Here is a 16,667-nt window from a genome sequence, read left to right on the forward strand (position 1 = left end):
AAAAAGGTAAAATCCTGAGCATAAACAGAGAAGAAACGAGTAGAAGAAAGATCTTGGATCGAACATTACTCAGAACTTCTGACTGAAACAAGACTGCAATTCACCAACAACATTTAAAACAATATATGAAGTGGAATACGATGAATATGATGAAATAATAGTACAGGAAGTCGAAGATAAATGTTTAAAAAACAAAACGAAAAACCTTTACCAGAAACGGCAAATATAATAAGTGAGGAAAAGACCGTAATCTCCCAAAACGATCAGAAAGAAGGAATAAACAAATTAAAAAACAGAAAGTCACCAGAAGAAGATCAAATACCAAATGACCTCTTAAAATATGAAGGTGATCATCTTGTACAACAACTGCAACTTCTTATTAATAAAATAATCACCACGAACAGAATACCAGATGAATGGAGGAGAGCGACCATGGTGATGTTCTTCAAAAAAAGGAGATAAGAAAGACCACAATAATTATCGAGCAATAAATCTATTAAATACAAGACTCAAATTGACAACAAGAATAATAGAGACAAAAATAAACGAACTAATATCTCTGCAAGAGGAACAGCAAGGATTTCGGAATAAAATAAAAGTCGCTGGAATACAACAAACCAGCATATGTGTCCGATAGATTTGAAAAAAGCGTTTGATAGGGTGAGAATTCGGGACGCGATACATTTATTATATGAAAAGGGAATATCACTGGATTTAGTAAAAACCATTGAGAATATATATATATATATATATATATATATATATATATATATATATATATATATATATATATATATATATATAAAGATAACATAGCTATGGTAAGATGTAAAGGAAAACTATCGCAACCTATCAAATATGAAACTGGCATTAGACAAGGAGATTCGAATAATAGAGACAAAAATAAACGAACTAATATCTCTGCAAGAGGAACAGCAAGGATTTCGGAATAAAATAAAAGTCGCTGGAATACAACAAACCAGCATATGTGTCCGATAGATTTGAAAAAAGCGTTTGATAGGGTGAGAATTCGGGACGCGATACATTTATTATATGAAAAGGGAATATCACTGGATTTAGTAAAAACCATTGAGAATATATATATATATATATATATATATATATATATATATATATATATATATATAATATATATATATATATATATATATATATATATATATATATATAAAGATAACATAGCTATGGTAAGATGTAAAGGAAAACTATCGCAACCTATCAAATATGAAACTGGCATTAGACAAGGAGATTCGCAGAGCCCATTAATATTTAATCTGATAATGGATGAAATCACAAAGAAAGTTAAAAAAAGAAGAGGATATAGAATGGGAGAAAAGAAAATAAGGATAATATGCTACGCCGACGACGCCATAATAACATCCGAAAATGAAGATGACCTACAAAGAATAATTAAAGAATTCGAAGATACAGCGCTCATATACAACATGGAGATCTCAACAGAGAAAACTAAAGCTATAATGATATCAGCGGAACCGAGAAGATGTAAACTAGTCGTAAATAACAAAATAATATAACAAGTGATGGAAACTATACTTGGGAATAAAACTGTCAAGCTACGGAAAAGTGGAAGAAGAAGTACAAAAACAAGTGAACATGGCAAACAGAGCAGAAGGATGTCTCAACAGCACAATCTGGAGAAACAAATACCTCACAACGGAAACGAAAACCAGGATATATAAATCAACAATAAGACCGATAATGACGTACACAGCGGAAACAAGAGCAGATACTGCGAAAACACAAAGACTACTGGAAACAACAGAAATGAAAGTCTTACGAAAAATAACAAACCAAACTCTAAGAGACAGAGTAAGAAGTGAGGAAATACGAGCGAGATGTGGTATAGAGGAAATAAACGCGTGGACCAAAAGAAGAAAAGTGGAATGAAATCAACACATCGAAAGAATGACAGAAAATAGAATAGTACGAATAGCAAGAGACAAATCGCCAAATGGAAGAAGATCATTGGGACGATCGAGGAAAAGATGGTCAGACAACGTCAATTTAGGCTAAAAACCGAAGTAAAACAGGCATTTTGCCTATTTATAAATTAGAAAGAAGAAGAAGAAGAAGTCGAAGATGCAATAAGAACTATAAAAAATCGAAAAACATACTGACCACAAGGTATACCGAACGAATTACTTAAACACAGCCTACAAGTATTAAGGAAATTACTAGCGTATTTTTTCATCTTATTCTATAAATGGCATGACTTACCACTTGAGTGGAAAAAAGTACTATGGAAAAACAAGGAATAAACAAAAAAATATATAAAAGCAGTACAACAGCTTTACAAAAATATGGCGATAAACATTAAAACTGAAAACAAATTAACTAGAGACATTCCTATTAGTCAGGGCGTAAAGCAAGACTTTCCATTATTAGATAAAATATTAATGGGCATAGCGAATCTGAGCTGAGGTTCAGCGCCACCAAATTCGTTGATCATTGTCCACTTGTACTCATTTAAACTTTTGACCGGAAAGACTTGCGGTTCTTCCCACAGTTCGTAAGATTACTCACTTTAAGTTTTACTTATGATAGGATATTATTACTGTTTATTTACTTTAATATTCTATCGTTAAAATGCAGTTAAGTAAACCGTTGGTTCGTAATTGTTTTTGCCGTTAATCCCTGCAGTTTTTTTTAAATACTACTACTACTATTTGTCGGTGTATAACGTTCTCCGCCGTTTTCCGACTTCCAATCGCCACTTAGACCGGTTGTTCCATAGATCTTCTTCTATGGCCCTCTCTCTCAGTTCTTTATTTATTCCTTCGCTCCAATTTGTTCTCGGTCTACCTCGTGTTCTCTTTCCTTCTGGTTGCCACTTTAGTATTTCTTTTGGCATTCATTGTTCGTCCATTCTTTGTATGTGTCCGAACCAGATTAGTTGTTTTGTTGTTAGGTCATTTGTGATTGTTCGTTTGATTCCCATTATTTCTCTAATGCGTTCGTTGGTAATCCTTTCTCTTCTAGATCTTCCTGCGGCTCTTCTCCAAAAATCCATTTCCGTCGCTTTCAGCGTTGACAGTGTTCTTTCTTTCAGTGGCCATACCTCACAGCTGTATAAAGTGATACTTTTTACTATAGTCTCATATATCCTCTTTTAATTTTCTTTGCTGATGGATTGGTCCCATAAAATGGTGTTAAACATTGTGATGGCTTTTCTCCCTGACATATTTATCTCTCTTATGGCTTTGTCTAATGTTCCATCTTGTGAAATAGTGATACCTAGGTATTTGTAGTCACAGCAGTGCTTTATCGTAGTGTTATCGTCTAATATGAGATCTTTTTGTTCTGCTCCAATGCACAGGTATTCGGTTTTGTTTCCATCTTTTTAAAGCACTTTCGAGGTATATTTTAAATAAAGTGGGAGACAAGCAACATCCTTGCTTTAATCCTTTTGATGTTATAAATCCTGTTGTTATTTGTGTCCCTGCTTTTATCTTTGTTATTGGTCGGTTGTATAGCCATTTGACGGCTTTTATTAATTTTATATTAATATTCGTGCTTTCCATTGATTGCCACAGCTTCTTCAGTGGAACGCTGTCGTAGGCTTTCCGTACGTCGACGAACAACATATTAATCTCTTGATTCCTTGCCATCTTTTTTTCTATTATCTGGGTTAAGGAGAAAATGTGGTCAATAGTGGATCGACCCGTAGGAAATCCTGCTTGTTCTTCTGCTTCATAATCTAAGTATTCTCTCTCGATTCGGTTCTTTAACACCTTTCCATATATTCGACTCATAGATCCGGTTACAGCTATTCCTCGGTAATTTTCACAATTATTTTTATCACCCTTTTTATGTATAGTGCTGAGGTATGATATCTTCCATTCCGTAGGGATTTCGCTTGTGTTTATCCATTCTTGAAAAAGTTGTCGAAGACATTCGTACAATTTGTACGAATTTTCTTATCAAATCAGTTTTTTTAAATAAAGTTTTTAATTTTTACAGATAAGGGTTTATTGTTGACTTCTTTATATTTTCAGCATAAGTGTACTTATGCGAACCTATTTGATCTTTAGCACCCCTCTTAATGCTTCTGCTTATAAAAGAGATCATAATAATTCATGTCACTATTTCTAATACTGCCTTATAAATTATTTATCCAGCAATAATCTCTGTCAAAGCTATTCTTATTATGAGAATAATCATGATATACGACGAAATCTATCCGAGACACCCATCATTAGCATCCACCGCCGGTTTTCTTCTCCGTCCGTCGCATCGCGGTCCCGACGCTCGGCGCCCGACGGCGAAGCGTCCAAGCTAACCGACTGAGGCGTCCGTCGTCCGTCGGTAACCACTCAGGAAATGCGGTCTTAGGTAAACTAATCGTTCAATCTGTTTGACCTCACCTAATTCATTTACCTGGGACACCGTGTCCCGACCATCTACATTTCTCTATGTATATGTATGGATATGTGTTCCGAAGTGGATATGGATCCATTTCAAGGGCAAGTTGAGACGTGCAATTAGCATGTATTTGAGGTTCGACAGGCCGCTAATCTTGGTGTGATGAATATTTAACGTTGTAGTCAATTCCACCAATTTGTAACTGTTTTGGATTATTGCCAGAAACTCGTCAGCCAATGTTACACCGTGCAATATTAAAAGTAAGAAGTAAATAGTTCTTATAGAGAAAATATAAAACAGATAAAACAGTAAAATAGTAACAGACTTTTAAATTCAATTCAAACAAAAATGTTTCATCATGTTGTTTTTTTTTGCAAACATTGTCAAGCAGAGTAATAAACAAGGAAAAATAATTCACGAGATCCTTGCTACGTCAGTCCATAACAAATAAACTTTTTGAAGATACCAGGGTTGGCACGAATCTACCAGAATCCTGCGAAGACGGTCTCAAAATTCTACGAACTGAGGTAGAATATGCAATCAAATGAGTTACAACAAACAAAAGCACATGTCCTGATGATATATATCCAGAAATACTGAAATTAATTGAAAATGACAATCTAAATCTGTTAACAGCTGTATTCATTCTAATTTATGAAACGAGGGAGATTTTACAAAAGGCTGGAATCAATGTTCATTCCTCTTACTAAAAAAGTAAATCCTCGCAATTGCAACGATTTTAGATTGAGTCTAATGAGTCACGTTTTCAAAATATTTCATAACCGGATTTTTTTTTTGATTTGGATAAGGCCTTTGACAAAGTCAACCACAGAATGGAAAAAAATATGTATGAGGTTAGACAATGAAAACGTAAGGCTCAGAAATGATAACAACCTGTCAAAACAAACAATTATTAATAGAGAAGTACAAATACGTCAGGCCTGTATGTTGTCTATATTATTCGTACTCTAAAGCAATCTTCGGTAAAGCGTTTGAAAATATCAAGAAGGTATATCTAGAGTTAATTGAAATGTTACATTTTTTATGTCTTGGCATGCATTTCTTAGAGGACGCAGTTTAACTTTTTTGATGTATTGTGAGAATAAGTATAATAGGCGAGCGGTTTATCCCTATAAGTAGAACATAAACCGACTATTTTGTTTGCATTTCTACCGCTCCAAACCTTGTTTTATTTGATCTTGTATATTTTTTCAAGTTCATATGCATTTTTTTTTGTTTTTCCAAGTGGGCCAGAAATTGTTCTTTATTATCCTTTTCGAGTTATTTGCAATTTTTTGTTAAAAAATGCCTTAATTAACGATTTTTGGGATTTTTTTTCTGAAAATCTAAATGAATTAGAATTCTACAAAAAGCTTTATAATAATTAGACCTTCTCATATAAGTAAGAATATCTTAACAAGGATAAATGGATTCTATCGTATTCAAAACATGGAACCAAATATTTGGAATAAGCATTTCGAGCAATCTATCGCTATATATGATAAATCACTTATCCTTGTCAAAATATTCTTACTTATATGATAAACTTTAATGATTATAAAGCTTTTTGTAGAATTGCAATTCATTTAGTAGTTTTTTAGAAAAAATCACTAATTAAGGCATATTTTCAACAAAAAATTGCAAATTACTCGAAAAGGAAGAATTTTTCGAAAAATTACCAATAAGGATAAAGTATTTACTTCGATAAGAATCGTCTAAAAAATTTAATTGTAGCGACAAACAAAAATAACTAAAAATTTTGGAACAAATTTTCTTTTGGGCCTTTTTTCTGGTAATTTTACAATAAAATGACATCAAAATAATATCATAGAAGGTTTTTCATAAAATAATTTTCACTACAAATTTGTATATTTTCATTAATTTTTGATTATTCGTGAGAATCACGTAAGAATGCGATAAAAACGAATCATTAGACCTTATTTTCTATTTTATAGAAATTTATTTATTTATTCATATTATTTCAAATAATCAAATTATTATGTTCTTAACATTCATATGTTATTATTTATTTATTATTCATGCGGTTGCGTCGCACGAAAAAGCTCCAATGGACATAGATAAAGTTTAATAAAAGCACCGTACCAATATTATTCCAAGATAAATTTCTTGGTAATGAAAAGAACAAAACAATCTTAATAGACTTTCTGAAAACTGCTCTATGAGAAGTGGGTTTTAGTATCGACCAGGCTGAATCTGATGCAGCTACAGTCATCATCCGTTCTGCGCTTGCTTCATTACAAGCTTATGATTCTGTGACTGTCGTAAAAAAGGACGTTGACATTCTTGTCTTGCTCACGACATTAGGAAAGGAGCAGTCCAGTGCTTCAAGTTGTATATATGGCGACGTCATTGTTGTTTCACCGTGCTTTTTCAGAATGCGACACATTAGTAGCTTACAAGATCGGCCAACTTATATTCATCAAAATTTTACAGAAACATCCTGAGTTAGCTAGCGGTATAGCATTATTTCTCAATAAGAAAGCCTAGCCATCGTTGTCTACTGTTGTTGGCTAACGTTTTTTCGTCTCTTTATATGGTGGATAAAAATTATTCTCTAACAGCATGAGATACAAACGAATCGCTAAGACAGTGACCAAAATTACGTTTAAAGTATCATCGCATGCGTCAACACAAGGTTCAGCTCGTTTTCACATTGTTAGAGTTTATCACCAGAAAACACTGCGATCCTGAAGATTGGGGCTGGAAAAATCATAGAAAAATTTGGATACCAATCAAACCCACAATGACGCTAATTTCAACTTCCTTTCTTTCGCAAACATTCACATTCGATACTGAATTAGATCATGAATCGCAGCCTGGACCATCAAAGAAAATAAAAAAATCTTTGATAATTAAAAACTATGACATTTAAGTTACAGAAGGAATTGATCACTTGGCAACGTTAGAATTTACTGGGGTTGCTAGTCCTTAGACGAAGGACATTTCGACATTTCGCAACATTTTAACTTTTTACATTAATTTTTTAATGTGGAAACACTTATTTCTTGGTTTTCACTGATAATGGTTCGTTAGGACTAAAATTGTTCTGAAACTTTTTTTTTGATAATTTAAATTTTTTAATAAATATATACCATTTTACGCCAAAAGTTCATTGTAAACCTTCTTTTTTAGACTTCAAGTCTAGGCTTGATTGAGCTTACGATTCTATGATAAGAAGGCGTATGTACCGTGCCCTAAAAGTACTTTGAATTCCAGAAAAGATGATCAGACTAGTAAAAATGACCTAATGAAGATCGACAATAGAGTAAGGATAGAAGGAAGCCTAACGGGAAAAATTGAAGTAAGAAGGGGACTAAAGTAGGGAGATCCGCTCTTCACAATACTCTTTAATTTGTTGCTGTAGGCAATAATGAGACAGAGTGGAATACGAATGAAAGGTATGATTTATGACAACAGAAGCTAGGTTACGGCAATAACTAAATAGGAACTGCTGAGACTAAGCTACGGCTTAACAGTATGGACTGATTATTAATGAACAAAAAAGAAAGTATATGGAAATGGGGCAACCACATATGAGAACACACAATTGAAGACTACCGCAAACAACGAGAGTAAAGATTAATGCGTCAAAAAGGTGACGGAGTTTAAGTATCTAGGAGTAACCCTAACAAAAATGAAGGGAAAGAAAACCAAAACATTTAGAAGCAGATTTCGAGAGGAAGAAAGACGGTCGAAATTCTACACAAACTATTAAGCGCAAAAAACATCACTTAGAGGGGCAAAATTGGGACTATACCGAACAGTGATCCAACCCATGGGCCTGTACGAAAGCAAAACATGGGTTATAAACAAAAATCAAGAAAAAATGCTGAAAATCTGGGAACGGAGTGTTTTAAGAAAGATACTTGGAGAAGTAAAAGACTATGAAGACTTTTGAAGGAGACGAACAAATGCAGAGATCTGTACGGGAAACCAGATATTAGCCAGATCGTCAGGACAAAAAGACTTTGATGGTTAGGCCATCTTGCAAGAATGGCAGATGGAAGGTAGGTAAAGGACTCACTGCTGAGAGGATAGATAGATAGAAGAAAAGAGGACGACCACGACAAAAGGGGCTAGAAGCGAAATTGGAGAACTGCGGCCATGGATACAATAAAATGGAGCAAAAAAAAGGAAAAATTCCAAGCCAAGGGCCTCTAGCTGTACTATTGTATTGAGCTGTACATACATATATATATATATATATATATATATATATATATATATATATATTTATATATTTTTTTTTTCTAAACAAAATAAAGTAGGTACCTGGGTTGCTAGATAAATAACTAACTCCTAAAAATGAAAGGATGCGACCCACATATTAACTTAGGACTTAGGATTTCACTATTAAAAGGCTATACTAGACCAACTATGCTATACGGAGCGAAATCATGAACACTCACAATTCCAACTATAATCAAGATACAGGCATTTAAGATGTGGACTTAAAGAATATTGAAAATATAGAATATTGACTAAATATATAACAAATAGACAGGCTGTCGATCGTTTAAGTAAAGAAAGAGAGCTACTTCACATCATCAAAGTTCGCAAAACATCATACCATGAATACCTATTAAGGAATCAGAAATATTTCCTTTCCCAACTCGTAATAACGGGTTAAATTGAAGAAAAGTGACTATCGAAACGGGAAATCAGAAGGAAAAAACTCTCTTGGAAATATGCGATATTGGAAGAGTTGAAATGAAGAAGTATGAAGATATAATAAGATGTAACGATGGCATTGCCGGCTTGCCACCGCTCTGTGCGCACACACTCCGACCGACATTTACCACTAACATTCGATGCGCACTGGAGATGAAACACCAGCAAATGTATAAAGCAGCGTAGATATTGAAGACAAGCGAGTTCTACCAAAGTACTGATCTGGTGAGATATCCAAAACGGGCATTTGCGTATTGATCAATGGCCGACCGCTCCGGTAGTTCAAGCTGGAGTACTGGTCTAGTAAGAGCTTCCGACACAAATCTTGGAGTATTGATCTAAGGCCCAACCAAATATTGATTGGTCGCTTTCCGTTCCTTGCCGAATCGATCACTACTTGATCGATCGAGTAGTGATCGACTCGGCACCCATCGGTGACCAAGTATTGATTGGTCGCTTTCTGTTCCTCGTCCGAATCGAGTAGTAATCTATTCGGCTATCTTTAACCTAAACTAAGTAGACTTTCTAGTAGGCTTTTTGAAGTTATACTTCTATACGCACGGTCGGCGTTGGAAATTTGCATGAGAGTGAATCTGTGAAACCATTACATATGTAAGATAATGAGTAAAAGAGAGACAGAAGATATATTTTCTCTCTCTTCCTCTCTCGAGAATAAAAATGTTCCTTTTGTATATATATTTAATATTATATATATTATATATATAATATTGTATATATATATATATATATATATAATATTATATATAATATAATATGTATTAATATTATTATTTATGTGATATGTTTTGTATTATTTAAAATTAAACATTTATAATTATTTTAGGCTTTTGTATTTCAAAATAATCACTGTTTTACCAAGAACTGTCAATTTTGAAATCCGTTAGTGTCATGTCTAATTGGCAAATCCTTTACGTGTTTGGTTCATACGCTGGTGGTTGTGAGTTCGAACCCCAATTATGAATTTCCTTTTTTATTTTTGAAATATTTAAAAACCTTACGTTAATCTTATTAAATATATGTAATATACGCAAAAAACATAAATTTTAAAATAAAATAAAAATTTGCAACACAATCCTAGTTGTTGGTTTTTTATTTTTATCTTCGTAAAGTAAGTTTTATGTATATTGGCAGTTTTAAATACTTATGAGAATATTACATTTTAATTTATATTGTATTATTATATTGAATTATGTTGCAGTGTATTTATTGTATTATAATTTTTATATTAATAACAAAATAAACAATGAATTTTACTGCAGAGTATGTGTAAATTTTTTTTTGCATTCAACTCACATATATAAAAATAAAAATATATATTTTCATTAAAATATTGATACAATCCTTCATTTACTATACGCCTATTACAGGTCAAATGTTTATATACAGCAAAAGATGTACCATATACCTATATAACTAATTTTTTTTCTCTTTCTGCTCTCTCTTACCTATAGCATTACATATGTAATAATTGTGCAGATTGACTCCTATATAAATTTTTAACGGCGAACGCGTGTATAGAAGTATAACTTCTACCGGCAGTCCCACTGGACTGCCACACCCGTTTTTTTTATGTTTGGGTACTGACCAATACATCTCCATTTTGTTTCAATTTTCCTAGCATTGTCCGTATTTATTTTTCAAAGGTATCAACAGTGAATCGTAGCATCATCGATTTACTTATCAGGATTAGTATTTTATTTTATTATACATATTATATAGAAGGTAATTTTATTTTGTTATTTATTTCGAAATATATTTTTATTTAAATTAAACTTGTGATTTACTGAGTCTGGTGTCTAACAGAGCTACCCGTTACAAAGAACAGCCTAGAATGGAGACAAATTTGGAGAAGAAATGGCCAACATTAATTAATTGAATGGTGTAGAATAAAAAGAGGAATCAGTTATCTTTATATCTCAAATTCTTAACACTTACTGCCACAATATCTATTCTTTAGGATGAATTTTAACAGTTTACATTAACAATATTTAACAAATTTAATTATTACTCTAAATATGGGTTAAATTTTCAAAAAGTACTGGCACCTACCTGATTTGAAATTAGAATTTTATTATTTAGTTATTAAACTATTATAATTATTAGTCTGTAAGATATAATGCATCTTTTAAATATATAAATGATATCCTGATATCACCCATTAACAAATGCTGTATAACAGTGTAGGCAAAATATTCGTTTAAATAAGCTTCCCATGAATAACATATATGAAAAACATCTCTGTATTAAATATTTTCCCCACACGACGACCCTTCTTAAACATGCATTCTCTGATTGGAGACGGAAACTTTTTGGGGAGAAACCGAAAATAGCGCGGTATGGTAGTGCGAGGGACTAACCTGGGGGTATCTGTTGATGGCCGTGGGATGTGGATAGGGCTGATACCCTCTCGCCGCCCCCGGGTAGATGTTCCGCATCATGGCGCCATTGCATCCCGGCAACACGCTGGGGGCCAGCGCCTTCTGGAGCTGCTTCTCTTGCTTTCGGTATTTGGCTCTTCGGTTCTGGAACCATACCTGCCGACAAGCAATTTAGTTAGAAACTCATTAAGATATAAAAATATGTGGTTCAGACAGTACTAAGTTTAAGGACAGCTTAAAAAAATATTTCAAATGATTTTTGTGCTACGAAATACGTTTTGATGTCAGCTAAAAATTAACATTCAAATTATTAATCTTTTTAAATATTAAATTAACAACTTATTGTAATAGCAATTATATTTTATAATTATAATTTGACGTTTCGATTTCCATGTCCGAAATCGTTTTTTACAAAAGATTAATTTAAAATAGTGAACAGTTATTATAACCAATAGTTGTTTTCCTTGCAAAACAATATACAGAAAGTTTGGATTACTATTTATTTTCTCAGTTTTCTCAGTGTTTCCTGTACCAAGTATATTTTGTAGGGATGCAATTTGTATCTACTTGAAGTAGGTTCCAAATTAACATGACCTTAAATTGCTACTTCTGTCGCTTCAGTCGTAACACGTTTTTCCCACTTCCTTTTTTATAAGTTACTGATCCCGTTTCATGAATTTTTTAAACCAGTTTTAATGTGTATGAGTGATGAAGTTGCTGAAGAAACTTTCCATTTTAAAAAATTATGGAATTAATGCCAACGCTTGTTCAATAAATAGATGCACAAATATAAATCTACATAAACAGATACACAATTTATCACCTAACAACTAAACCATGCTTCGACTTAACATCCGATCACTCGCCAGTATTCCACACCCTGTCTTCTAAAATAATTTATTTACCTAGACCTGCTACGCTTTATTCATCAAAAACCAATTGGACTTTATTTAAAGAAACCATTACTAATATCTTAAACATAAACTTATGTCTAAAGACAGAAAGTGATCTAGATACTGCTGTGGATCATCTAACTACATGTATACAGAAAGCGAGCTGGGAATCCATCCCACCAACCAATAATAAACCTAACAAGGAGTTCTATCCCGAGGCCATTACACAAAAAATTGGGGGAAAGAGAAAACTTAAAAAGACATGGCAAACCAATCGAACATCGACCACTAAAGCTGTATTTAACAAAGCAGCAAACAACCTGAAAAAATTGCTAAGTGATCTAAAAAACATCAACTGCAAAATACCTTTAGGAGATTTATCGTCATTAGAAGCCAGATTACACACGTTGGAAGGCGACCAGAAAATTGTTATGACCACAACAACATATACCACTTATCAAAACGAGTAACGGACAATGGGCACGAACTGATGACGAAAAGGCAAATATATTTCTCGAACACTTGGAAACTATCTTAACTCATTCCCTGTGAGGTACAACCAGAGGAAGAGGAAAATATTCATAGATATTTGGACTGCCCATACCAGATGTCTCTACCTATTAACCCTTAAAAAAAAACCGAAATTATTGACGCAATACTTAATACTAATAAAAAGAAAGCTAGTCTTATTAATACAAATCTACAACGCAGTATTAAGATTAGGATATTTTCCTTCACAATGGACGGTGGCTCAAGTTATTTTAATTCGTAAAATAGACAAACCTTTAGAATCTAGTTAGAATCTATTAGTAACTTCATATAGACCAATTAGTTTATTACCAATTCTTGCTAAAATTCTTCAGAAACTAATAATAAAGAAATTGAGTTCTTTCCTAGAAAAAAACTGCTTTAGTTTCTGACTACCAATTTGGTTTTCGACAAAAACACGCTGCAGTTGACCAACTGCATAGAGTTGTTAATATCATAAACCATGATTTTAAGGAAAAGCGCCTTTGTTCTGCAGTCTTCTTGAACATCACACACGCTTTTGATAAAGTGGTACAGGCTTGCTGTATAAAATTAAACAACAACTATCATCTGAATAATATAGGATATTCAAATCCTACATAACAGATAGACATTTCCAGATAAAATACGGTACGATAGTAACAGCATTGAGACCTATAAACTCCGGCGTACCTCAAGGTAGTGTGCTTGGTCCACTCTTATATCTATTATACACGGCCGATCTACCCACTTTTGATCAGTGTTCCTTGGCAACATTTGCTGATAACACCGTCATCCTCTCGTCGCACATAAATTCGATCGAATCATTTAGAAGGTTACAAGTCCACTTAAACACCATTCAGATGTGGTTAAAAAAATGTCGAATCAAGGTTAATGAAAGTAAATCAAACCATGTAACTTTTATAACTAAAAGTCTGACATGTCCACCTGTACAACTAAACAATCAAGATATAAAGCAATCCTATAGTGCAAAATACTTTGGATAAACAATACTTAAAAAAGAAGTCAGCAACAAGAATATACCAATATTAATGGATTAATAGAAAGTCAAAGACACATCATCAACAATTAACTACATAAACAAACAAAAATCAGAATTTGATATTATTCCGGGAGTAAAACATCACCATTATTAGAAATTCAACTGAAAAACATGGCTATTTTGCATACAAGATCAAGGCCAAGTAAGTCAACTGTCAAACTGTATGTTACAAAGCGCCAATTATAAATGAAATTTATGGTTAAAATTATAGACATATAATACAAGATAGACTGACTGCTGCAATATAGTGGCGTTCCCCCAGTCCGAAGAGGAAACTGACCCAAAGCAGTCTCTGCCTTTCTGTCTAATGGGCCAGATTTATCGAACTCGTGACCTTCTCATTAATCATTTAGGTCACGTGGTCGATAAACCTGGAACGGGCTGGTATTGCAAGGATCGGTCTATCTTGTATTAATGTCTATGGTTAAAATGCTTTCTATTTATAACATAGACATATAATACAAATAGGTTGAGTGCTGCAATACAAGCCTGTTCCTCAGAGCGATAAAAAAAACTGATGCAAAGCAGTCTCTGCATCTCACCGTAGTGGGCCGAGTTTATCGACCGCATGACCTTCCCTTCACTTGTGTTTGACTGGGAAGGTCACGCAGGGCAACAAACTATCCTCATTAGAAAGAGATACAGCGACTGATTTGCGTCAGTTTTTTTTTTTGGTGAAGGTCGGAGACTTAGAGTAGGTGCCTAAAGGGTATTACCAACTTTCACGAGGAAGTCTATCCTGTTCTGGCTGAACCAATGCTTCTGCGTGTCCGTCCCCAGTAAGATTGGCATGATAGTCATATCGTGGGGCTTCACACTCCCCGCAGTACCTGTGTTGCTTGCTGTACGTACCGCTGCTCGTAATCGCTCATAGGGAATGTTTAAACGGAATCTTTAAACTTGGTTTTTCATTTCATGTACAACTTTGCTGATTGCTTTTTCGGTTATTTATATTTCTTGTTTTTGATGATTTCATCTGTGTCTTTCTAATTTTTCTATGGAATTTGGTCTTCTTTTAGCATTAATTTTTTTATATTAAACCTCTTGTTCTTTATCCGGAATAATTCTTAGATAAATCCTTTCTTTAAAGTTAAAGAAATTTTAAACTGGGCAAGCCGGTTTAAGCGCTTGTCAATTTCTTCTTCCTTCTCGATTTAAGGCAAATCGCCTATTGTAACTCCATATACATTTATGTTCCTCCAAATATGTTCTATACCAAAAGTGGGTATTATTGGAGCGAATGGAACAGCACTTCCACCAGTGTGGTTATTTCCAAGGAAAAAATTTGACAAACATAGAATGCTAAATGGTATTCCAGAAGAGTATGGTTCAACCGGTTTAGTGCATTCATTTGGATGGATGACCAGTGATAATTTTTTAAAAGTTTTAGAACATTTTGTAACTTATGTTCGGTGTTCTAAAGAACGCAAAGTTATTTTATTAATGGATACTCATGAACCCCATTTATCTGTTTCTGCTTTTGATTACTGCAAACAAATTGCAACCATTAGATAGGACTTTTTTTGCACCATTTAAAAGGTGTTTTAATCAAGGAGCAGATGGGATGCTCTCTCATCCAGAGAAGGCATTATCAATTTATGTATGCACCAATATAAATGAAAGCTTGGGATCGATCTGCAACTTCTTCCAATATAAAATCTGGATTTCGTAGCACTGGATTGGCCATTGGATAAAAATATTTTTGGTAAAGAAGACTTTCTATGCTAGTTTATAACAGACAGAATGGTTCCTTCAACATCAAAAGCGTCTCAGCCTGACACTCTAGTTCAAAGCGAGCACAAGAAAGATTACCTATCTCCATCCCAAGTAAAACTATACCCGAAAGGTCCAGAAAGAAAATTAACCAGAAAAGGTTAAGTAAAAAGAACAACCCTAATAGCAACCGATACTCCGGAACCCAATGTAATTGCAGAAAAGTAATTGAAAAAAAAAACACCACAAAAAAATAAAACAAAATAGAGATGGCAAAGAGGAAAGTAATGAGCGAGTCTTCTTCCGATGAGGAAAAAGTGATTAATAAAGACTTATCTTCAGATTTAGATTTGGAAAATGATGAAGATCAGGATAAGGACCTTACTAGACTTCGAATTGATAGTTTCGTGGTTTGTAAGGTGTTTGAAAAAAAAAAAAATCGGTTTAACATTATGCCACCAAAATTGAAGAAGTTGTTGTAGATGGATACAAAGTGAAATTTTTGAAAAAACAAATTGCTTCCAACCGGTTCATAGTTAGTGAAGGCCATCCAGCATTTGTAACATACGAAGAAGTGATTGTAAGGTTACCGAATCCTTTGACAGATTAAATTGCCAGATATAAAGACTTGATATATTTTAACATTGATGTTTCCCATTACAGTTTATTTTAATAATAAATATTTTGTTTGTTTCATTGATATCTAAAGCTTTTTTTGGCAAATTAAAACCTTAAGTAATATTTTTGTATTTATTCGATTATTGTCCAGACCATCCCGGTCAGTCGGGAGGTTTGGACACATTACCTTAAGTATGTATATACGAATATTTTATTCACATTGTTATATTTGTACACAAACTATGCAAATATATAGTGAGGAGACATTCAGTATGATTTCAAAATTGTAGATATTTGTAATCCATGTCCACGCCATAAGTTTTTATTAAAACATTGTCCAAACCCTCACGGCGCTCTCCTACTAATCAAACTAGCATT

The 16,667-nt window shown here is 33.5% G+C and overlaps 1 protein-coding gene across 1 annotated transcript in view; it reads right to left on the reverse strand.

Moving 5' to 3' along the window:
- LOC140437961 (homeobox protein unc-42) overlaps positions 1 to 16,667 on the reverse strand; it is an 80,618-nt gene that overhangs the window by 17,422 nt on the left and 46,529 nt on the right. The window contains exon 3 of the mRNA XM_072527721.1: positions 11,475 to 11,651. Coding sequence (XP_072383822.1) covers positions 11,475 to 11,651 — 177 coding nt within the window. The remainder of the gene's footprint in view (positions 1 to 11,474; positions 11,652 to 16,667) is intronic.

The sequence above is a fragment of the Diabrotica undecimpunctata genome, chromosome 1, assembly GCF_040954645.1.
Source record: "Diabrotica undecimpunctata isolate CICGRU chromosome 1, icDiaUnde3, whole genome shotgun sequence".
Lineage (NCBI taxonomy): Eukaryota > Metazoa > Arthropoda > Insecta > Coleoptera > Chrysomelidae > Diabrotica > Diabrotica undecimpunctata.